Source organism: Culex quinquefasciatus, chromosome 3 (assembly GCF_015732765.1).
Source record: "Culex quinquefasciatus strain JHB chromosome 3, VPISU_Cqui_1.0_pri_paternal, whole genome shotgun sequence".
NCBI lineage: Eukaryota > Metazoa > Arthropoda > Insecta > Diptera > Culicidae > Culex > Culex quinquefasciatus.
Window position 1 is genome coordinate 139,944,877 of NC_051863.1, and position 24,611 is coordinate 139,969,487.

Genomic DNA, 24,611 nt, shown 5'->3' on the forward strand with positions numbered 1-24,611 from the left:
CACCCTAACGTAATCCTAAACTTGCCCACTAAATCTTAATCTGTCCTCAGAATTGAGCCAATTTATCAAAATTAATTTAAATATCGATTCTCGCAGTTTTCAGAATACTAATATGTAAATAACACTACTATTATAAAGGATAAGAATTCTGTCTGTGAAGCTGATCATCACATTTAGAGCGTGTCTCTTTTAACACTTAAACGGTCGATATGTACTATTACAAAACGTAACCTAAAGGTGTTAATCTGTATTGTTTAGCATCAAAACAAACAACTTTCCAACCCAAAACACGACTCTCCTCCTAAATCAAGCACGTGCTATGACTAAACACAGCTCAAATGCTTCATTCATAGTTTTATCATATCTCGCACTCATTTTCTCTCTCGTCTCTCAAAATTCATTCGCGTTGCGGTCATTCACAATCGCGTCGCATTGTATCGCTTCAGCAGACAACCACCAGAACCAGTTGAGCCTTAACCGCCGGCGCGCGTGGACGTTTTTTCGAAACTAACGAAAGAGTTGAGTCCGTTAGCTTATCTTTCCCAAGCAGTTCGGGAGATATTGGGACAGCCTTTTGGTGTGAAGTCGTGTTTATCTGGGTAAGGTGCCGCCTCTTATCAGTAGCAGTGCAGAGTGATTAAGAAGAAGAAGAAGTTGTGGTGTGATAAGCGATCTGTTAGTACTGCAGTTTGGCAAAGGTGTCAATTGAGTTTTGGTTATGTTTTTAGGTGTGGCTTGAAAACATTTATTTTTGTGCAAATACGATCGGTTATTGAGCCATCAGAGTGATTTGTGTCAAATTGAATTGCAAGCACGTTGTGAATGTAGATTTGCGTAACCGAAATCCCTGCAAAGCCGAAATTGATCGCAAGATCTGCAGACAGCTCGTGTGACTCATCGTGAATACCTTACCTTGCAAAAAATCGTTCAACCCGTCAAAAAAAATGGCTAAATTCAGGAACGGCAGTGGTTACGAGTTTGTGATTCATTCGTGTCTGATCTTCAGCTGCTGTGAATGGTGACCATGATACTAAGAAGAAAGCAGGAAATATCTGCAATTACAGGAGTGTGTGACGGTGACGACAACGTCTCAAGATCTGATCCTCGAGACGGACAAAGATAATGGATTGTTTGTGATATGGTTGCGCAATCGATCATTCGTTACGCGAGTGGCGTTGACAGTTTTGTGGGTCAAGCGTATGGCCATGGGACAGGTTTGGCGATTGACAGAGTAATGGAAGTTGTTTAGTTTAAGGATGTAAAAAGCAGAGCTGTGGAGTTGGAGTCAGAGTCAGAGTCGGGTAGCGTCGAGTCTTTTTAGAGAACAGAAGTCGAATTCGTAATTAGAGTCAGCAAACTCTAAGTAACTGGAGTCGTTAAATCTTCAGAACCCGGAGTAAGGAGTTGTTGTTGGAATTACGGTCCGAATCTCTAAATTTTCAGAATCCGGGAGGTGCCGCCTGGTACCAATAGCAGTCCGAGTCGAAGTCGCTTCAAAAACAACTCGAATTCGCAGCCCTAATAAAAAAAACCAAAAGTTGTGTAAACTTGTATTTTTGTTAAAATTTTATGAGTCAGCAATTTAAATTTAATCAATTTGATGTCAAACTATGTTCTATTTTATGTCCAGAAGACCGTTCCCCAAAAATCGGTATTATTAAGACTTGAAATCATACAAAAATACGAAAATTATGAAATCAACAAACATGTTCCATTGTTTTCCTATACTATTTCAAAATTTAAAGGTTTGAGTATACAAAAATGGGAAATTTTCAAAGAAAATTGAGCAATTCTCTCAGATTTCGGTCTTCGATTATTTATGTACTTTTAAATCCGGATGAAACTTTTTCAGTTCCTTCGGTATGCCCAAATAAGTAATTTTGCACCATTAGTTTGTCCATAAAATTTTCCATACAAATATGGCAGCTGTCCATACAAAAATAATGTGTCAAAATTCAAAAATCTGTATCTTTTGAAGATTTTTTTTGATCGATTTGGTGTCTTCAACAAAGTTGTAGGTATGGATAATGACTACACTAAAAAAAATGATACATGGTTTAAAAAATTTCATAATTTTTAATTTAACTTTTTGTAACTAAAACTTGATTTGCAATAGAACAATTTTTTTTAATTTTTTTTAACGGTGCCCATCAACTAGAGCTTTTGCACCCAGATTTTTGTTACAGATATTTTAGTATCTTCAAAACTACGGGTACTATCGAAATATTTTTTTATTCATCCCCTAAAGTACTGTCCACCAAGTAATTTACAACAAAGTTTCATTAATTTTACAATCCCGTAGTTGCAGGATTGGGTCCGTAAGTTTGACAATTTTGGTATAAGAAGACAACAACTTCCTTCGTTGCTGTGCACCCTTAATTGTTTTTTAAATCAACACTAACATTTAGGGAAATAATATTAAATGTTAGGCCCTTTTAAAATGTTAGTCTTGATTAAAATTTTTGAAAATATTGTTTTCGAAGAGATCGGAATTTCACGAATGTTTCATATTTTAACATTGTAAACCGTACCATTAGCTGCTGAGATATCGATGTTAGAAAATCGTGGTTTGTTTGGGTGAGACTTAGAAAACAACAATTTTCCTGTTTTTAAACCTTTAGATGGCAATACCTCAGCAACATTGGGTCGTATCAACAAAGTTCAATAAAGCAAAATATAGAGAATTTTGTCAGCTTTTCAAAAATATTTTTTTCAAAAGTGGGAAAACACGTGCACAAATTTAAAAACATGAAAAACTGCGACTATTTTCAAAAAAGTTACCTAAAAATGGCTTTAATTTGAAAACGGTGCACTTTATCAAAATTTCACTAGAGTACTTTTTGATTGCAAATTTGATTTTACATCGAAAAATGAAGTTAAATTTTTTTTACGACCAATATTTCGATTTTTTGAAAAAATCAGTATTGATTCAAAAATTCATAACTCTGTCAAAGATTTTTTGCACAACCTGGAAATTACTGAAAAGTTGGCATTTGATGTCCCCAAACACATAAAAAAATAAAAATAATGTTTTATGCAAATCAAGTTTTAGTGACAAAAAGTTAAATAAAAAATCACCAATTTTTTTACCGTGTATCACATTTTTCAGTGTAGTCCTTATCCATACCTACAACTTTGCCGAAGACACCAAATCGATCAAAAAAAATTTTCATTGGATACAGATTTTTGAATTTTCATACATCATTTTTGTATGGACGGCTGCCAAATTTGTATGGAAAATTATAAGGACAAACTAATGATGCAAAATGGCTTCTTTGGGCATACCGAAGGAACCAAAAAAGTTTCAGCTGGATTAAAAAATACAAAAAATAAAATTAAATAAAGACCGATTTCGTAGAGAATTGCTCGATAATTAAAATGAAGATTTGAAGATTTGAAGATTTGAAGATTTGAAGATTTGAAGATTTGAAGATTTGAAGATTTGAAGATTTGAAGATTTGAAGATTTGAAGATTTGAAGATTTGAAGATTTGAAGATTTGAAGATTTGAAGATTTGCAGATTTGAAGATTTGAAGATTTGAAGATTTGAAGATTTGAAGATTTGAAGATTTGAAGATTTGAAGATTTGAAGATTTGAAGATTTGAAGATTTGAAGATTTGAAGATTTGAAGATTTGAAGATTTGAAGATTTGAAGATTTGAAGATTTGAAGATTTGAAGATTTGAAGATTTGAAGATTTGAAGATTTGAAGATTTGAAGATTTGAAGATTTGAAGACTTGAAGATTTGAAGATTTGAAGATTTGAAGATTTGAAGATTTGAAGATTTGAAGATTTGAAGATTTGAAGATTTGAAGATTTGAAGATTTGAAGATTTGAAGATTTGAAGATTTGTAGATTTGAAGATTTGAAGATTTGAAGATTTGAAGATTTGAAGATTTGAAGATTTGAAGATTTGTAGATTTAAAGATTTAAAGATTTGAAGATTTGAAGATTTAAAGATTTGAAGATTTGAAGATTTGAAGATTTGAAGATTTGAAGATTTGAAGATTTGAAGATTTGAAGATTTGAAGATTTGAAGATTTGAAGATTTGATGATTTGAAGATTTGAAGATTTGAAGATTTAAAGATTTGAAGATTTGAAGATTTGAAGATTTGAAGATTTGAAGATTTGACGATTTGAAGATTTGAAGATTTGAAGATATGGAAATTTCTCTTAAAGATTTCAATAAATGATAGTCATATTCTGGATACACTTCAACAATAAATTGATAAATCTTTAAAAAAAAAGATTGAAAATAAGCATGAAAAAGTAAAGTTAATAATGAAAGATATATTTTAGGGGAACAATCAAAATAATCCAATCCAAAGAATTTTCGTTAAAAATCCCAGTTATCAAGATTGCACAAAAAAAGTAAAATATAATAATTATCACTGCTAGCAAACAATGCCGGAATCCATATAACCACCTGTCCAAACGTCCAAACCACAACTCAACTGACAGATTATGTAGGTATTTCACCTGAAAAGAGACAATTAATCTCCTAGAGTTACTCTTACGAGCGATATCTCACAGCCACAGCCACAGAGTATAGAGTTAGGGTAGTGAGTGATTCATCTCGTAGCGTCGTTCAGCTTTGTTCCGATGTTCTACTGAAAGACTGATCCACACAACTTCTTCCACAACTTTGAGACAGTTAGTCGGTGATTGATGTGAAACTAAACGTGTCTTTTCTCCACTTCCTCAACTCTTCCAGATCCTAACCCTTTAAGGTTTCGTCAGCAATGTAAGTTCTTAGCTACGACGCAACCAAACAGAAAAGTGCCGTTTCAAAATGAAGTCATTCAAGCCATCATCAGTAGCCGCACAATCCAGAGTGTTAAAAAGTGAAATCCAAAGCAAACACCACCTGCCGTCATCGCCATCGCCAATGAAGCCGTCAACTGCCACCTTGTCTGTGATATTAGTGCTGTTAGTCGTCGTCCAGCTAGCCGGCGGCTTTAATCTGTCGCCCCAGCCAAATCATGTGTTCAAAGAACCCACCCTGCAAACGTTCCGGGAAAAGGTGCGTTCGTCATATTTTGGGTTCGCGCTCAACCTAAGGCCTGGAGGGTGAGTACCACCAATCAACAACTTGATTCATCCATAGGCCACGCTAAGTGGTGAGCAAGTTCTGGGCAAACAGTTGAGTTGAGGTTGTTTTTTTAGCCAGTTCAGGATGTGCGTAATGTGTGGTTGTTATCTTGGGGAAAAAGTGCACGCCCAAGAGTTGCATCGAATGCATTGCTGGAGGGTTGATATCTATTGCGCCTTGCAGCAATTTCTAGAGTTTTGTGTCAATCGTGCTAGGCCTAGTTTTTTTCATCACACTGCTTTGCAGGACTGAGAACTGTCAACTTTGCGCACTTTGCACCGCTTTAGAGTGCTGCGGGATAATTTTCATCACAGTTGGAAAACTGAATTTTCATCACACCATCAAAACAAAACAAGTGCAATACATCGACTTCTGACCACAATCTAGTCATCGAGCTGTGATGGCCGAGGTAGTTAAGTCATTAAGATGGTCTGTTAAAGGTTCTTGGATCGATTCTTGTAGTTGACACTTTTGGTTTTTTTACGGATTATTTTTTCTAATGAGCTCGAGGGCATAATTATATCGGCCATCTTGTAACCGTTGGTCACAGTTCTTGAATGAACCTTTACTTTTTAACTTAATTCCTCATCATACAACATTACACCCTACACTAGCAGCGAAGGGATTTGCGTACCGCTGCAATTAAGACAGGCTCGACAGCGCTGCTTCGAGACTGCATCAAAAATGGGTAAGATTGAAAATGGTGGAGTTTCCCTCTGGATAGATTAGGAGAGAGATGTGGAATTTTATCGCCGATTCCAAAGATCGGAGTCTTTTGCCATTCAGGCGTCCGTGTGGTTAGTAGAGTGTGACCGTGACCGTTTTCGTACTGGTCACGCTCTGCATTATGGAAGAGAAAGTGTCCCGGCGGAAGTAATTAATCCGCAGGACCTCTGCAACCCACGGTTTTTGGTCGGTCCAGGCCTGTGAGTGCGCAGTGGTCATTGCCTGCATCGAACGTCAAGGACCATCTTCGACTCTGGCGCGGAACGCGCCATCATCGTTAAGGAAGTTCCCCTCTCGGTTCAACCGGATCAGCCAGGTGCTGGGTTGGCCGATACCGTCACTGAGGGAAGACGCCTAGCCGCGCGGAAATCCAGCTATGCCCGATCGACATCCGGCAGCGGAATCCTGCCCGAAGCAGCAACAACTGCCATCAGCCGTTTTTTGACTGCAAAGATCCACCGTAGGCCAAGATGCCGGCGCAACACCGCTGCATCCCGGCACCGAAGACCACGATTCCACAGTCGGAACAATTCGTTGACCCTTTAATTACTTAGACGGTCCGAAACACTTTCTCTTGGCTGGACGAGCTTTCTGAACTTCCAAAAATAAAAAAATAAACAGCCTGCCATAGCAACGGATATCTTCGTCATCACTGTGAAGAAAAATCACTGTGATGAAAAAATACTGTGATGAAAATAATTGCGCAAGACTCTAGTAAAGTGCAAAATGCGCAATATATCATGCAGTTTATTTTCTGCACTTCCTACTTACCGCGGGCTTTGTCTTGGACAGAATAGATAAGAGGGAAGAAGTTCGTGATTGCTGGCTGGTCAGCTGGCCGAGAACTGACCAGATATGAGTGTGAATGAACTGTGAATTTTTGGGAGAATTGTTTTTATGTTGTATTTTAATTTTCTTAAGTGATTTTGGAGAATTTTAATGAAAACTCAAACAATCTGGTTTTGTTAAGTTTATTCAATGATAGTTAGTTAGCAGGATTAACGCAAAATCAATAAGTGCGAAGTGACGTTATAGCCTTTCGGGACCCTTTTGTGCCCCCAGGGAACTCCAACCGGTAAACCAATAAAGTCATCTGAATGTTGATGACTGAACTGCAAAAAATCACGATAAATTATTAATAAAAATATGTCTTGACTTATATACAATCACAAAACATAGAAACTATTACGTAGAGTATAAATTTGAATTCATGGAAAAGAATCAGATCATCTACAAATTGAAAATTAACTAAAATTAAAAAAAGAAGGCTCAACTATTTGGCTCGGCTTAGTAGGGGAGAGTGAGGAGACTTGATCCCCGGGGACACTTGATCCCAAGCCTGTATCTCGTCAGCATGTGGGTAAAACAATTAGCTTTGTTCTAGAAAGTTGTGCGAAATTAACTAAAACTCATTGTAGAAAACAAAGAAAAAAATTAAAAAATGTTAAGATTGAGTTACACACATTTTTCTAAAACGAGCTGCCAAAAACTTCCAAGAGATCTTTTTTCTTTGTTTTTAGTATGTATAGAAAACACTCAAAAATTATTCAAAAAAATATTTTTTATACATGAATTGTTTGATAAACTTATCAACTCCAAAACCCTTACGCATTTGATGTTAAATTTATCGTCATACTATTTTAACAATCAATTGTTTAAAAAAGTGCGTTTAGGGAGACTTGATCCCTGCATTTTTACAGTCACTGGAATCAGCCTCAAGATTAATTAACTGGGCTGGGTTTTCATACATAGTTTCCTTTAGTATAGTTGTACATAACTTACTGCAGTTTGAAACTTTTTTCAAAAGTTTTGTAAACAAAAATTTCCAGCTTTTGTAAACATGCCCAATTTTGGTCTAAAAAATAATATTTTAAGTTTTCAAATATTTTACATGCTAAACTTGTTATATTTTGAACACAAACGTGCATGTTTTATGTGAAATTGCTGTAAATTACAGAAAATTAAAAGTTTGGATGAATAAGAAACATTTTGCTTAAGTTTTCTTCAAAATGTTGAAAAGGGGATCAAGTTACCCCTAACATTTTTAAAATGCCGGTTTAAAATATTTTTTTAAAACGCTTGGCATGATTCGAAGATTTCATCTGATGAAATACCCTTATAAGCCAAACATAGATGAATGTTTAAGCTTTCAATTCATGGAAAAAGTTTATAGTTTTGTGATAAATTGACAGAGTTATGTGCGATACAAAAAAAGGGGATCAAGTCTCCCCACTCTCCCCTATTTAAAAAAGAATATACAAATGTTGTACCAATCAATGATCAATTGAAGTATTTTCAATCCCAACCAGCGATGGAATAATCATCATCAAAAGAAAGTCATTGGACGTTCATCAAGAGAAAAAATCCGAAGGGAGCATGACTCTCCTCTCTCGTGCACGAAAGATCGGTAAAAGAAATCTAAAAAAATCATCATCTTGATTATTCGGCGGAAAATCTCATTCACTACTACACCTGCAAGTTCAACGTCACACGTAGAAAAATGACTTGCCACATTTTGTAGATGGGCGACGTGTGTAAACATAGTGAAATAAATATTAAAGTGGTGCTGACAAGGAAATTCACAAAAAATCATCAGCTGATTTATTTGTCTCCTCTCTCTTTCGCGGGTGAAGAAAGTTCGCTAGCGAAATTTATTTTTTTGCGATTATTCCATCCCTGATCTCAACATAGTTATTTTTATTAAAGTTTTCATCCTCTACAAGACTCTAATTATAATAAGACTATCTAAAATTGTTGTTGATATTTTCATACAAGATTTCATGTTTAATAAAACAAAGCAATGAGTTGAAGAAAAGAAATAAATAAAATTTATTGATTTCGTTCCTTCAACATAATTTAAGATTTATTTAACAAGCAATCTTTAATCAAAATGCCGTTTTTTATTTGTTGCAAAAACTAAAGAATGTGTTTTTTATGTATCGTAACCAAGGCTGAAATTTAAAGGATTCTAATTTATTTGTCTAATATTATGTTTTAAAAAATAGTTACGTTGGATATTATTATTCCGAAAACCGGGGGTTGACATTGCTAGTCACAATTTTTCTTAAAAATTTCAGTCGAAAGTTGTGTAAATTGCATCAATTATGTTACACTTTGACCATTAGAAAAGTTTTTTTTTAATTTTTCATTTCAAAAGTTTATGATTCTTTTTTAATAAACTTACTTTATTGACATGTAATAAAATGCATATAAATTTGAGTTTTTTTTAAGCCAATAAAAAGTTTCTGGTTTGATCAAACTTCATTGAAATTGTTTTTTTTTTGTTTTCATAAAAATATGTTTTTTTTTTGTTATCAAAACAATCATTGTAGCATTCATAAAATTTCAAAAATAAAAAATTGTTCTGCTTAAAATGCCTATAATTTTGAAGATATTTTTTAGCTATTAACTTAGAAACAAATGTTTTTCCGAACTGTTGTTTTTAAGGCCGTTGCAAAAAAAAAATTGAAGCCAATGCACAGTGGTCCAGATCGCAAAATTAAGTGAAAAAGGGATTTTCCGAAAAATGGTAAAGTTTTGGAGCTTTGGTGTCTTCTGAAGAGTTGTTGCAAATGGAAAGGGGCAACTTTTGGTTTGGTTGGAAATTAGAGTGGTTCACTATTAGGGTGATTTTAAAATCTAACTTTTCAGGAATATTTTTGGGAATTTCTTTGTCTTGTAAAAAGTTGTTGGGCTTGCCAATCCAAGCAACTTTGTCGAAGACACCGAAATTTTATCTCGTAATCTCACCTTCTACGTCCAAATTTATAGTGCTAGATCTCCTCTTTCAAATGCAACTTGATGCTTAATATTTAGCTTGCGCCTTTTCGAGATATTTAAGAGCGAGTCCACGAACAGGGCATACCCCTTTGTATGGGACGTCGTTTGGACCTCACCAATCTGCCTGAATTTTTCAGGGGTTGTTTGTACATATAAAACTAGCATCTGGCCAAAATATGAGCACTCTAGGTCAACGGGAAGTGGGGCAAATCGGGACACAAAGTTTGAAGGTTCAAAAATGTCAAAAATCTTAAAAAGGCTATAACTTAAGCAAAATTCAATTTATTTTCAAAATTCAAAATGCATCTGAAAGGGCTTGAAAAATGCAACAAAATGCAGGGTAGAGCATCCCAATTGGTTAAATCTAAAGGGAGTTATTGGCATTTTAGTGAAAAAATAGCACAATTTTCAAACTCAAATAAAAAAGTGTTCCATCCAGATATCAACTCGGTTCAACCTGCAGCTTGTAGGGGACATCTGGGACTACCATCTGAGACTGAGAACGCTTTGGGTAAGGCAGTTTAACATATTAAATAGACACTTTTACTTTTAGTGATTTTTTTGGTTGTAAATTATTGCTCGGGGGACCCCTTAGATCCCATTTTCTGGTGATAATTTTATCATATTCGTGTTCCTGAGACAATTTCACAATAGAAACATGCATAAAAATGTTTATTTTGATCCATTTTAACTCTTTAAAAAATAAAAGTTAAACAAAATTAAGAACCTGCTTTTTTCTGGTGTCATCTAGTATCCTTGGAAACGAGCTTGATTTTCAATTAATGTGAATCGAAGATTTTTTTTTACTTTTATTTTGTAAAGGGTTAAAATGGATCAAAATAAACATTTTTAAGCATGTTTCTATTGTAAAATTGTCTCAGAAACACGAATATGATAAAATCATCACCAGAAAATGGGATCTAAGGGGTCCCCCGAGCAATAATTTACAACCAAAAAATTCACTAAAAGTAAAAGTGTCTATTTAATATGTTAAACTGCCTTACCCAAAGCGTTCTCAGTCTCAGATGGTAGTCCCAAATGTCCTCTACAAGCTGCAGGTCAAACCGAGTTGATATCTGGATGGAACACTTTTTTATTTGAGTTTGAAAATTATGCTATTTTTTCACTAAAATTCCAATAACTCCCTTTAGATTTAACCAATTGGGATGCTCTACCCTGCATTTTTTGCATTTTTCAAGCCCTTTCAGATGCATTTTGAATTTTGAAAATAAATTGAAATTTGCCTAAGTTATAGCCTTTTTAAGATTTTTTGACGTTTTTGAACCTTTAAACTTTGTGTCCCGATTTGCCCCACTTCCCGTTGACCTAGAGTGCTCATATTTTGGCCAGATGCTAGTTTTATATGTACAAACAACCCCTGAAAAATTCAGGCAGATTGGTGAGGTCGATGCGAGATGGGTATGCTTTGCTCGTGGACTCGCTCTTAAGTTTTAAATTTGCATCTTTTTTACATTAAAATAGCTGTAACTTTTGACCCTTAAGTCCAAATTGACCTTTCAAATAATCAAAATGTTTGTTTTTTAGAGCTCTAAAAGTGCCTCCAATATCATTTTTCTCTAAAACTTAACCCTGAATGGAATACCCGATTCGAGTGGTAGTTTTACAGTTCGCTCCATAAGGAATACATTGCTCACTACCAATCGCGTCGGGTACTCCCTTGCCACGTTCAAAAAACTGATTTTGGAAGGTTTGCACAGATACTTTCTATAAATTTGGTCGTAGAAGGCGTAGATTACGAGATAAAATTTCGGTGTCTTCGACAAAGTTGCTTGGATTGGCAAGCCCAACAACTTTCTAGAAGACAAAAAAAATCCAAAAATATTCCTGAACAGTTAGATTTTCAAAATCACCCTAATAGTGAATCACCCTAATTTCCAACCAAACCAAAAGTTGCCCCTTTCCATATGCAACAACTCTTCTGAAGACACTAGTGCGTCCATCCCGGGAATTCCCGGGACAAAAATCCCGGGATTTTTCCAAAACCGGGAATTCCCGAATCCCGGGATTTTCCATAATTTGTCCCGGGAATTCCCGAAATTGAAAAAAATAATCATATTATGGTCTGGATATTCAGATTTGGTTGGGGAAATAGAAGAACAGTTGAACACTAAGTAATCGATAAAATGCATTAAAATTTGTATTCGGCAAATATCAGCATTTATTTGGCTTATTAGGGAAAATTATTATAATTTTAGTTAACAGGTCCGCAAAATGCCTAGCGTTTTATTTTTTTCTTTTTAATGTTTTTTTTTAATAGAATGGATATATTTACGATTTTATATTTGAAAAAAAAAATCTCATGTGAAATTATTTTTAATCAAACACTGGCAAAAAATATCAAACAACGGCATCTGGGGCAAATAAGGACAAATGCTGTTTAAGCAAAAAAAAGTGCATAATATTTTGGATGACTTCGGTTAAAACAGGAACAGAACAAAACAGTTAGTACACCGACCTCCAAATGTATTGCTCTAAAATCTCCTGTACCTTTTCAGACTTTAGTCCCGATTTTTCCGGTTGCCGGTAGTAACTTGAAGTTAATTTGTAAAATATGTTTTATAAAATAATGAATTCAAAACTTATCTAAAATTTCTCATTTTTGGTATCATTTTATTTGATGTCGTTTTTGGTTTTTTAGACATATAACAGATTTTTTTAAAGCTGTTTTACTCATGTCATATAAGAAATTATAAAAGAAATATTTTCATAAAGATTTATATAATTTGAATCGTAAATGAAAAAAAATAAAATATTGGAATTGAAAATTGTAGTTGATTTAAATTCCAAAACACCACAAAGAACAAAATAGATTTTTATCAATTTTTAATTTCTTTTAGGCTATTTAAAAACTTTCGTCCTTGTTTAGATTGAAGTGTAGATTATCGCCAATTAATATTATTAAGCTAATTCTATGATTTTAAGCTTGAAAACATAACAAATATAATGAAAACATAGATTTTATTACTGATACAAAAATTTCCCGGGATCCCGGGAATTCCCGGGATTTCAAAAATATTTTTCCCGTTTCCCGGGAAATTTAAAACCCGGGAAAATTGGACGCCCTAGAAGACACCAAAGCTTCAAAACTTTACCATTTTTCGGAAAATCTATTTTCCACTTAATTTTGCGATCTGGACCACTGTGCAATGTAAAACTTGGACCAAAGTCGAGGAAAAGAGGAAGACAAAAAAATAAAGAAATATTAAAATTGAAATTACAACCTATGGATTCAACATTTGAATGAAAAATGGATTTAATTTTTTTACACCGGTCCAGTTCCAGTATCATTAGTTTTAAAAATTTCTATTATCAACGCAGGAAAATGCATTTAAAATTGTTTATCAGATTTCTACTTCCATTAAATTTTGAAGTTTTTTGCAAAAATAATTGTTTTGATACCTGAATTTTTGGCTCGATTTTCAAAAAAAAGAGAAGGGGATGGAGGGTGACTGAATCTTTGAAAAATATCTAAAAAAAAAATAATGATTCAAAACAGTTTTCGATCCATAAAAAATAATATTTTGAATGAAAAAAAGATTTTTGAAGAAAAATGTTTTTATCCCCTAATTTTTTTACCCTCTGACGCCCATGGTTTCTCCACAGCACTCACTCACTCACTTCAAAAAGCATTAGACCGATGCAAATATTTTTCTAAGTTGTTGTCCCTCGGCTCTGGCCGGGTCCGAGGGGGTGGAGGGGTTAAAAAAATATAAATATTGAAATAACAAGCCATACTTTCAACATTTCCATGGAAAAAGTGTTTTAAAATGCATTTTACACTAATTTAACTGTTTTGCTATCATTAATTTTTCAAAAATGTAAGATTTGATAAACATATACATAGATTATAAAATCCTACAATTCATGGAAAATCAGTAAATAACACATATTTTTTCTTGTTTACATGCAGCCATTTCCCAATAAATTAAAGTTTATTTGTAGAATTCTCTTGTATGTTAATTTTTTATTGATTTACTAAACACCACTACAGTAGCAATGTCTTAAAATGTCGTGATTCAATCTTCCAATCTCGCCCCAGACCCAATTCTACCCCTGCTGAAGGTAATCTTAAATATATCCAAAAATGATTTTTATCAAAAATGGTTAATTTGCACACACAAAAAACTTTGAAGAGTGTAATTAAAAAATGGATAGCTTATCGGAATGTTACTATGATTCCTGAATTTTTCGTTCATAAAACATATGGGCACCTGTAACGTTGCATCGTTTAATTGATCAGAAAATAAACCATTTGAAATACATTTTTTTTTAATTTTTGAGGCATTCAAAAATGCATGAAGATTTTAATGGACCAAATGATTTGTGGTCACTTTGGTTTTGAAAAAAAATCTTACTAAGTTCAGCTTAAATATAAAATACAAAAAAAATTTTATTCAAATGCTCCTTTCTGAGAAAACTGCTCAGTTTCGTACAATCGAGCTAATATTTTCAAGGGATTAGCATGCCCTTGAATTTTCGTTAAAAAAAATTACATCCTATCGCCATAACTTTTTTGTGCAAACTATTTGTTCAATATTCATATGTAAGCTTTTGAAACAAAAACTAACCAATATTTATTCCCGTTTCCCCCTCCTCCCCTGCCAGCGTGCTCGTTGGCGCACCCCGAGCCCAATCCGACCTGGCCTCGCAGCGCAAGCTTAACGAAACCGGTGCCCTGTACAAGTGTCACTATGACAGTGGCGAATGCGCGCCGTACTACGTGGACCGGATGGGCAACACCAACAACGAGAACGAACCATTTGCGTACAGCAGTGAAAAGAAGGACTTTCAAATGCTGGGCGCCTCCATGGACGGACATGGGGCCGATGGGGATCGTTTCGTAGTTTGTGCACCGAAGATCGTCACGGAACTAGTGGACTACTATCTGCTGCACGGGATTTGCTACGTAACGGATGGCACTGAAAATGGGGAACCCAAGTCGGTGAAGCCGATCTATCCGCTGAGAGTTAAAGGTTAGTCGAGTAATTGAACGCAGCTGTTCCAAATTCTAACAAAATGATTTTATTTTCCCCCAGACAAACAGCTGTACCGCGACCCGAAGCACAACGTGCAGTACTACAACTACATGTACGGCGAGCAGGGCCTGGCCGTGCACGTGACCGACGACGGCGAGGAGATTCTGATCGGGGCGCCAGGTGTGTTCAATTGGCGCGGCACGGTCATCCGGTACCGGCGCCAGATCAACGAAGACATGGGCGGCCTCAGCCGGCGCGATGGCGAACGAAACTGGGCCTGGCAGTCGGGGACGTCGTCGTCGGATGGTCGTCCCAAGCGGCAGATCATCAGCTACGTCACCGATGTGCCCAATCCGTACTTTAGCAAGCTGGACGATGACTCGTACTTTGGGTACGCCGTCAGCTCGGGCTTCTTCCAGGACAACACCAAGCTGCTGTACGTGGCCAGTGCACCGCAGATGCAGCTGCAAACGGGCGAGGTGTACATCTTTGACATCATCAACGCGGACTCGTTCCACGAGACCCAGATTAAGATTCTGTACACCTTCCCGGGTCAGCAGCAGGGCGAGTACTTTGGCTATGCTCTGCTGACGGAGGACTTTAACGGGGACGGGCTGCCGGATTTGGCCATTTCGGCGCCGATGCACAGCTGGAACTCGGACTACGAGAACGGAGTGGTTTATGTGTACATGAACGAGGGAAAGTTGAGCTTCCAGTTGCAGCAGATTTTGACGACCAAGTACGAACACGGGGGACGGTTCGGGATCAGTATGGCCAAGATTGGAGACGTCAACATGGATGGATATTCAGGTAACTTTTTTGATTTCTGTATTTTTTCACCGTCATTACAATTAAAATCATAAAAATGCGTCACCAATTTAATGAAAACAGCCATCACTTCTGTAACCTTAATTTAATTAGTTACAATACCAAAATGAATCAGCATGAAACCTTTCTGCTAGAAAGTGGAGATTTTTTTTTCTTCCACAATTTATCGATAGTTTTGTAATAATATCATAAATAGCTTATTTTAAAAATCAACGACAAATCTGCAGTTTTTTTTAAGGTTCAATCAGCGCCGTACCTAGGGGTTGGCGCAGTTGGCGACCGCCAAGGGCGCTAGCCCTTGGGGGGCGCCGAAATTGATGATTGTACAACATTTTCATGTCAGCTATAACATCCTTATTAAGTATTTGAAACGGAAAGGACGCAAATTTATAGAGAAGAATTACAAATAACTAGATAATTTGGTTTAAAATATAAAACAAATGAATTAGGGGCGCCAAAATCAATTGTATGAATATTTCTACCGAACAAAGAAGGGACGCTCAAGTGGCAGAAAGCTCGAGGATTTCTAGAAGAGCTTCTCAAAATAAATACACGTTAAAGTTTGGACCATTGTATAATGAAATTTAAGTCATACCTTCCAGACTAAAAAATTGTCTAACTATATGTTATTTTCACGTTAATTTGGCTGTGAATCACAATCAGCCAAATTGTGAAAAAAGTTGGTCATATTTCAAGCTTCTTTAAAATAGGAATTATTTTAACATTAAAACATATACCTTTCTTTTGAAATTTTCACATTCTCGAGTTAAAAAAGGCATTTGAAATATTTTCAACTCGATATACCCTTTTATAATCATCTTCGTGCAATGAAATTTTCCTACGCTTTTTCAAAATACTAAAGTTTTGAAATAGAAAAACTGCAGTAATTTTTTTCCAATAAGACCAACATTATTTTTTCAAAAAAAATGTTTTTCAGGTACACAAGCTGTTCTGAACATCACTTTTTCAATTTTAGCTTAACCGGTGTTGTTTACTTTTAAATCGTCTAAAATGCTTTGATAATGAAAAGCTATTCAAACTTTTTTCAGATAAAAACAAAACAAAATATTTTTTCAAGGTTTGAAAACGTTTGATAAGTTTTGCGCAATTTTTTTAAGAATATAAAATTTAAATTAACGAATTAAAATTATAAAAAATCCGATGAAAATTAAAATCAATGCAAAACATAATTAAAAAAATAAATTATGAAAAATATTCTCCAGCATCGTATTGTAAGATCGTAATCACTCAAAATGAATAAAAATTTCTTATCTTAATTTTTATCACCAAAAATAATGCTCTTATTGTTATCATTAAAATAAGTTTCATCATGAAATGCGCTGGATTTTGAATGATCTTTAGGCCTTTTCAAAGTTAATGTCGCCCCTCCCCCAACCCCCCTTCAAAATTGGTTTAAAAAATCAGGGGGCAAAAAATATATATTTTCATAAAACTGGAAAATTTCAACAGAAATAGAATCTAAACAACTCAAAACACTCTAAAATGCCTTTTTCTGCATTGATAATCATATGACACATTCCGCCGTGACGTTGCAACGCTTTGACTTTTCTTTTTTCAGTATTTTGGCTGTAACTCAAAAAATACATAGAAAGCCAAATTGTGAAAAAAGTTGGTCATATTTCAAGCTTCTTTAAAATAGGAATTATTTTAACATTAAAACATATACCTTTCTTTTGAAATTTTCACATTCTCGAGTTAAAAAAGGCATTTGAAATATTTTCAACTCGATATACCCTTTTATAATCATCTTCGTGCAATGAAATTTTCCTACGCTTTTTCAAAATACTAAAGTTTTGAAATAGAAAAACTGCAGTAATTTTTTTCCAATAAGACCAACATTATTTTTTCAAAAAAAAAATGTTTTTCAGGGTACACAAGCTGTTCTGAACATCACTTTTTCAATTTTAGCTTAACCGGTGTTGTTTACTTTTTAAATCGTCTAAAATGCTTTGATAATGAAAAGCTATTCAAACTTTTTTTTTTCAGATAAAAACAAAACAAAATATTTTTTCAAGGTTTGAAAACGTTTGATAAGTTTTGCGCAATTTTTTTCAGAATATAAAATTTAAATTAACGAATTAAAAATTATAAAAAAATCCGATGAAAATTAAAATCAATGCAAAACATAATTAAAAAAATAAATTATGAAAAATATTCTCCAGCATCGTATTGTAAGATCGTAATCACTCAAAATGAATAAAAATTTCTTATCTTAATTTTTATCACCAAAAATAATGCTCTTATTGTTATCATTAAAATAAGTTTCATCATGAAATGCGCTGGATTTTGAATGATCTTTAGGCCTTTTCAAAGTTAATGTCGCCCCTCCCCAACCCCCTTCAAAATTTTAAAAAATCAGGGGGCAAAAAATATATATTTTCATAAAACTGGAAAATTTCAACAGAAATAGAATCTAAACAACTCAAAACACTCTAAAATGCCTTTTTCTGCATTGATAATCATATGACACATTCCGCCGTGACGTTGCAACGCTTTGACTTTTCTTTTTTCAGTATTTTGGCTGTAACTCAAAAAATACATAGAAAAGGTACATATGTTATTACAGATTCGAAAAGTACATTAAATTTCCTATATGAAACAATGTTGAAACATTATTTTAAGCGAATATTCTATTTTTGATAGGGGAATGTGTAGCGTGACGTTGCAACGCGTGACTTTTTCTCAATCCTGACCCAATTCATGTTTCGCCACTAACTCTGCTCTGTTAATCGGCAAATTCAGAATTCTTCTTCCATTTTTAGTGTAAAATTGGCCAACAAATCGAAAGCAATCATTACTACTTACATTTCGTGACGTTGCAACGCTCTATTTTGGAAAACAGGGTTTTTCGTTGCGTTGCAACGTCACGAAATTTTGGTTTCAAAATAAATCATAGTTTTTGTTAGGCTGAACAACTGTAGGTTAAGATATGATTATAAGACATAAATAGACAGTACAAGGACATGTGAATTGATTGGCCCGCCCATGTTAGACCCTCCCCCCCCCCCTCCCCCTATACCGCTTTCACAGTAGCAGTACGATTTACGAAGTTTTCCAAAGCGTTTTCAAAATATTTTTTTGTGTTATTCCATTATCACGAAGGATAAACCCCCCCACCCCCCTCTCCCGTCCTCTATCCATGTAACGGGACGTCCATGCATTACGTAACGGCGTAATATCAAGGGGGAGGGTTCGAGGATTTATACAAAAAATACAAAAAAAAGTGTATTGGAAATGTATTACCACGGGGTGGAGGGGGTCTAAAAATATAAATGTTTTGTTACGTAATGCAAGAACGCTCCCTTAATATTTTATTGGTTTGGTGAATTTACAAAACACGTGGAAGTTTTAGAAGGGAGGTAAGGAGCTTCAAGTTTTTAGGAGGGCTGAAATTTATATATAAAGTGCCCATATCGTTTGTTCGTGGCCCCTAAGGGGTGATCTGCAAACAACGTAACTTATTTTGTTGACTTTTGTGCTTTGCTTTTAAAATTAAATTTGAGGAAATAATAATACTGTTTACCTGCACAACATAACATTTTTAATTGCGAACAACTAAACGTTGCATACAACTTATTTAAGTATGATAATTGAAAATTTACATCAATTTATCAAACTGCTTGTAAATTTGGGAGGGGCGCCAAATTGATGCATCGCCAAGGGCGCCGTGGACCCAAGGTACGGCTCTGACGGTTCAATAAAAAAATATAAGATGTTTTTGAATGCCCCTGACTTGAGACGCTTTCAAAAACACCCAAAAAGCAAAAATTGTACATTTTGTTTATTGGACCGTTTAAAAACAATCTCTAGATATCTGGATTAACATTTGAAAGGGGTGGTATGACATTGCTTTTACGACTTTTCTTCCCATTAAAACACGTGTAATGAAAGGCCTTAAAGAGCAATGTCGTACCGCCCCTTTCACATTTTGCTCTAGATATCATGATTTAAAAATGACTCATAATGTGTATGCATGACGTTTTTCCTAGTAAGGATACATTAAAGATTGTTTTTGCCCTTTAAAATTTACATCATACTCTTTCATTGACGTGGTGAAAGAAATGAGAGCAACCATCAATTTATATTAAGAATGATTTCATGTGACGAATTCTCTTATTCAGCTGGTTTATTTAAAACATCAACATGGTTTATTTTGAACATCACGAAAGTTGCTTAAACACTGCAAATATAGGGCCAATCTTAAATTTTGTTTCGGCCATTGTTTTATTAAAGATCTGAAAATGTTGACGCCATCCACAAATGACGTGGCATTTTAGAGAAGATGGGGGTCTGAAGGGTTTTGACGGTCCTTAATTTTTTTAGGAAAAAAAATTACAAGCCATGGCATTGTCAATTGAATGAAACAATGTTTAAAAATGCATTTTACACCTGCCCAGTTGTTTTGCAATCATTTAGTTTTCATAACATCGAAGTATTGACGAAATATTTTTTTCGCGAAAAAAACTATTTTCAATACCGTCATCTGGGGTAAATCGGGACACATGGGGCGGATTGAGGCCACTGTTTTAACCTTGTAACTGCACAATAATTAGATTTTTTGATTGGTTTCGGATAGAACAGATACATATTAACAAAAATAGTGCATCGATTTCCAAATTTCAAGCTTTTAAGTGCTCTAAAACCTATTCAGACTGAAGTCCCGATTTGCCCCAGATGATGGTACTATAGAACGGAATGTCACAAAAATTCCAAATGAGTAATTCTCCGCCAACTCACACAGCAGTTACCCCGACCGCTCTTCGATTTGCGTGAAACTTTGTCCTAAGGGGTAACTTTTGTCCCTGATCACAAATCCGAGGTTCGTTTTTTGATATCTCGTGACGGAAGGGCGGTACGATCCCTTCCATTTTTGAACATGGGAAAAAAGAGGTGTTTTTCAATAATTTGCAGCCTGAAACGGTGATGAGATAGAAATTTGGTGTCAAAGGGACTTTTATGTAAAATTAGACGCCCGATTTGATGGTGTACTCAGAATTTCGAAAAAACGTATATTTCATCGAAAAAAACACTAAAAAAGTTTTAAAAAATCTCCCATTTTCCGTTACTCGGCTGTAAATTTTTTGGAACATGTCATTTTATGGGAAATTTAATGTACTTTTAGAATCTACATTGACCCAAAAGGGTATTTTTTCATTTAGAACACAATTTTTCATTTTAAAATTTCGTGTTTTTTCTTACTTTGCAGGGTTATTTTTAGAGTGTAACAATGTTGTACAAAGTTGTAGAGCAGACAATTACAAAAATGTTGATATATAGACATAAGGGGTTTGCTTGTAAACATCACGAGTTATTGCGATTTTACGTAAAAAAGTTTTGAAAATGTTGATCATCGTTGATCATGGCCGTTCATGGTCACCCGCGACAGACACGGACGACGAAACAAAGAGAAACGCAAAAAGTAACTTTTTCAAAACTTTTTTTCGTAAAATCGCGATAACTTGTGATGTTTATAAGCAAACCCCTTATGTCTATATATCAAAATTTTTGTAATTGTCTGCTCTACAACTTTGTAGAACATTGTTACACTCTAAAAAATAACCCTGCAAAGTTAGAAAAAACACGAAATTTTAAAATGAAATTTTTTGTTCTAGTTAGTTACGTTAATTCTTCGTTTTAATTCCGGGGTGACTTTGATAGTCATAGTTTTTCTTGTTAAAATCATATTTAAGATGTTCAAACTGTATTTGTACGTCTAATGTACCATTACTGAAGTAGCTGATATAGTTTTTAAGAAAAAAAATCAATGTTTATATTTAGTTAACTAAGTTTATAAGCTTATTAACAAAATACATATAAATTTTAGGTTAAATTATCAAAAAGTCGTAATTTTGCCTGAAATTTGTGAAAACTAGTTTTGTTTATAAAATTATCGATAAATGTTACATTTTATACTGAATTCGAAGCACGAATCACAAATTTAACATTTTACATAAAATTTGTTCCACTGAAATTGCCTATAAATTTGGAGATTTTTTTAAATTGTGTTTAAAAAACACATATTTTTTTTAATTACAAACTTATTTAACCTTCTCCTAGTGGAAGATTGTCCAACGAATCCGAAAATGCATTCCGTTTTCCGATTCAAAATCATGTTCATTGAGAAATTTTATCGTTAACAACCTTGGTGAAATTGGTGAAATTACAACAATAACAAAAAAGGGTTGTGCCGTTACATTTGTGGCCATCAAATTTAATATAAAAATGTATGCAAAAACTAAAAGTTACATACAATTTTTCATCCCTCCTTACAGACATCGCCATCAGCGCCCCGTTCGAGGAAAACGGTGCCGTTTACATCTACCTCGGCTCACCCTCGGGTCTCCGCACCAAACCCTCCCAACGTCTGGTCCCACCCGCGAATGACCTGATGAACCCGTCAGCCCAACCCATGTTCGGCCACGCCCTCTCCCGCGGGGCAGACATCGACGGGAACGGTTACCACGATCTCGCGATTGGATCGCCGAACGAAGAAGCGGTGTACGTGTACAAGACCTACCCGGTGGTGCGGGTCTTCAGCACGGTGAGTTCCTCCAAGCGGGAACTTTCTCCGGAGGAAACGGCCTTCCAGCTGACGGCCTGCTGGCGGTACGAGTCCGCTACGAACATCCAGCACGACGTAAGCTTTGGGTACACGCTAAAGGTAGACAACCAAAATGGGAGGGCTCAGCTGAGTGACGGAAGTAGTTCGATCGGTGGGACTAGCAAGATCAACTACGACGATTTTTGTCAGGAGTTTGACGTGCGGGTTAAGCCATCGTTCGCTGATATTTACAAGCCGATTATGGTCGAGTTTAGCTACAAGGTGATCAGTAACATTCCGACCAACAGTGAGTTCTGCGAGCATTGCGTCATGACTGATCCTGCGGTGCCAAGTATGGTCACGGAGAAGATTTCTTTCAAGACTGGATGCGCTGGGGAGACGTGCATTGCGGAGTTGAATTTGAAGGCGGCTTGGGTTGATCTCAGGTAAGTTGTGGGATAACATGAAGTATTGATACGTGATTGAGTTATTCTACGTATTCCTTTTGCAGTTCTCCTTACATCATCGGCAGCACCCGCACCGCTTCGCTCCAGTACGACGTGATCAACACGGGTGAAAACGCCTTCTTGCCTCAGCTGAACGTGACGCTGCCCTCTTTGATAACCCTGGCCAAGCTACCGTCGCATTGCAAGCTCACAAACCTCAACGACGGGTTGAACCTGATGTGCGATCTCAACAACGGACTCGCGCTCAAGACGTACGCGTTGACTAAGATGATTCTGGTGTTGGACATGAGTCGGTTGGAGGGAAAATCGTTCTCGATCAACGCTGAGGTGTTCAGTACGAGTGAGGAGACTAACAAGGAGGATAACGCGCTGGAGACGACCGTGGAGTTGCAAGAGTTTAGCGAGATTGAAGTGGTTGGCAAGTCATCGGTCACGGAGGTCAACTTGCAGCGACAGAGCGGTAAGATCAACGTGACGTACCAGATTCAGGTGATGAACAATGGACCGAGCAGTCTGCGGGATTTGACGTTCGCGTTGAAGGTTCCACTGGTTTATCACAAGCCAAGTTCGGCGGATGTGCTGAAGATCGTCAGCTTCAACGACATCCACATCAACGGGTACTACAACTACAAGAACTTGGACTTTACCTGGACGCAGAACAACGTGATCCTGATCCCAAATCCGGTCGAGTACTCGACGCAACCTCCAGAAGTAGACAACCTGTACAAAGCCAGCATGGACTTTGGCCTCCTATCCGGCCAATCTCACTCGGACCCGTCTTCAGACGACAGCGCCAACTACCAAACCCGTCGTCGTCGTCGATCCGCCCCAACCTTCAGCGATCTTCACTTCAACAAGTACACAAACCAACTCACCCAGCACTCCCGCCCCCGTCGAAGTCTCCCAACCGTCAACCCGGACATCCTCAACGGCCTCCCAACCAACCGCACGCTCTACTTCAGCTGCGACTCGCCAATGTTCATCGAGTGTGCCGAAGTGAGCGTCCAAATCGCCAACTTCAAACCCGGCAACGTCCCGATCCTGATCGACCTCCAGTTCGAGCTGAATCTGGACACCGTAGCCGAGAGTTTCCTCGAGCGCGAGGACATCCTGGCCCTACAAATTCTCTCCGAACTGCGCAAACTGGAAGACGAGGAAGGCGTTGGCTTCAGCGTCGCCAAGAACAACCCCTTTACGGTAGTGTACAAGTACGCCATCGAAAGCACCCCCCTCTGGGTGTACATCGTGTCGACGATCGGCGGGCTGCTGCTGCTGGTGCTGATCTCGTACGGGCTGTACCGGGCAGGGTTCTTCAAGCGGACGAAGAAGGAGGAGTTTGAGAAGTTGCATCGGGAGGTGGGTTTTGAACACAGAATTCTCAAGTTTTTGCATTTCTAATAAATAAATATTTTTCAGAGCGTCCGGATGAACCAAAACCAGCCGGATACGGATGATGAGCGGTAAACACGTGATCAGAGCCGCCAATTTTCACATCACAAAAGACAGTGAGACGTTACCAAAAAAGTGCATTATTTTATTTATTTTGCAATAAGTGAGGATTAGACTGTAAGCGATTTTGAAGACAGTCACCCTTGGTGACACCCTTTTTTACAATTCTTGTAAATACGAAAAGACGTAGTATACCGGCCATAAAAGCATTTGTTAGATTTGTAGGACACGATTTCATCAGAATTTATTTTTAAATACTGACTAAGGAAACGATAATTTATTTTTAAAACTTTCAGTTCCTTTGGATTTAAGATAAATCAAGAAATAAAGAAAAATTTAAACAGTTCTAAACAGTTTTTATTTTTTTTAATTTGGAAAAAGAATATCGTCCAAAATTCAATAGAATTACATATCACAGCCAAATTTTCATGAAAAATATGATTTGCAAAATTTGAAAATGCAGCGGAGCAATTCTTTACAGGAAATGGATTTTATTTATATTTTGTTTATTTGGCTCAAACTTTCTGAAGTCCTTCCCTATGACCAAATAAGCCATTTTATTTGATTGGTTCACTCACATCTCTATTCAATTTTGGCAGCTGTCCATAGAAAAAATGATACGTAAATATTCTGAAATCTGAGCAATTCTCTACCAAAACCGGAAATGGATTTTACTTGTATTTTTTTATTTGGCTCAAACTTTGTGGG

The 24,611-nt window shown here is 36.1% G+C and overlaps 1 protein-coding gene across 1 annotated transcript; it reads left to right on the plus strand.

Annotated features, from left to right (window-relative positions):
- Positions 1–511: 511 nt before the first annotated feature.
- Positions 512–23,947, plus strand: LOC6047939 (integrin alpha-PS3). Its single transcript, XM_038263642.1, has 7 exons — positions 512–599; positions 4,717–5,072; positions 14,227–14,594; positions 14,658–15,407; positions 21,719–22,433; positions 22,499–23,810; positions 23,871–23,947. Exons 2-7 carry the CDS (start codon positions 4,795–4,797, stop codon positions 23,916–23,918), a joined length of 3,471 nt encoding a protein of 1,156 aa, XP_038119570.1. The 5' UTR covers positions 512–599; positions 4,717–4,794; the 3' UTR covers positions 23,919–23,947.
- The last annotated feature ends 664 nt before the right edge of the window (positions 23,948–24,611 follow it).

Excerpts from the sequence above, each read along its gene's own strand:
- LOC6047939 (XM_038263642.1), top strand. The coding sequence starts at position 4,795 with ATGAAGTCATTCAAGCCATCATCAGTAGCCGCACAATCCAGAGTGTTA. Across the intron at positions 15,408-21,718 it reads CAACATGGATGGATATTCAG|ACATCGCCATCAGCGCCCCG; the intron begins GTAACTTTTTTG and ends CCCTCCTTACAG. Across the intron at positions 22,434-22,498 it reads GCGGCTTGGGTTGATCTCAG|TTCTCCTTACATCATCGGCA; the intron begins GTAAGTTGTGGG and ends TTCCTTTTGCAG.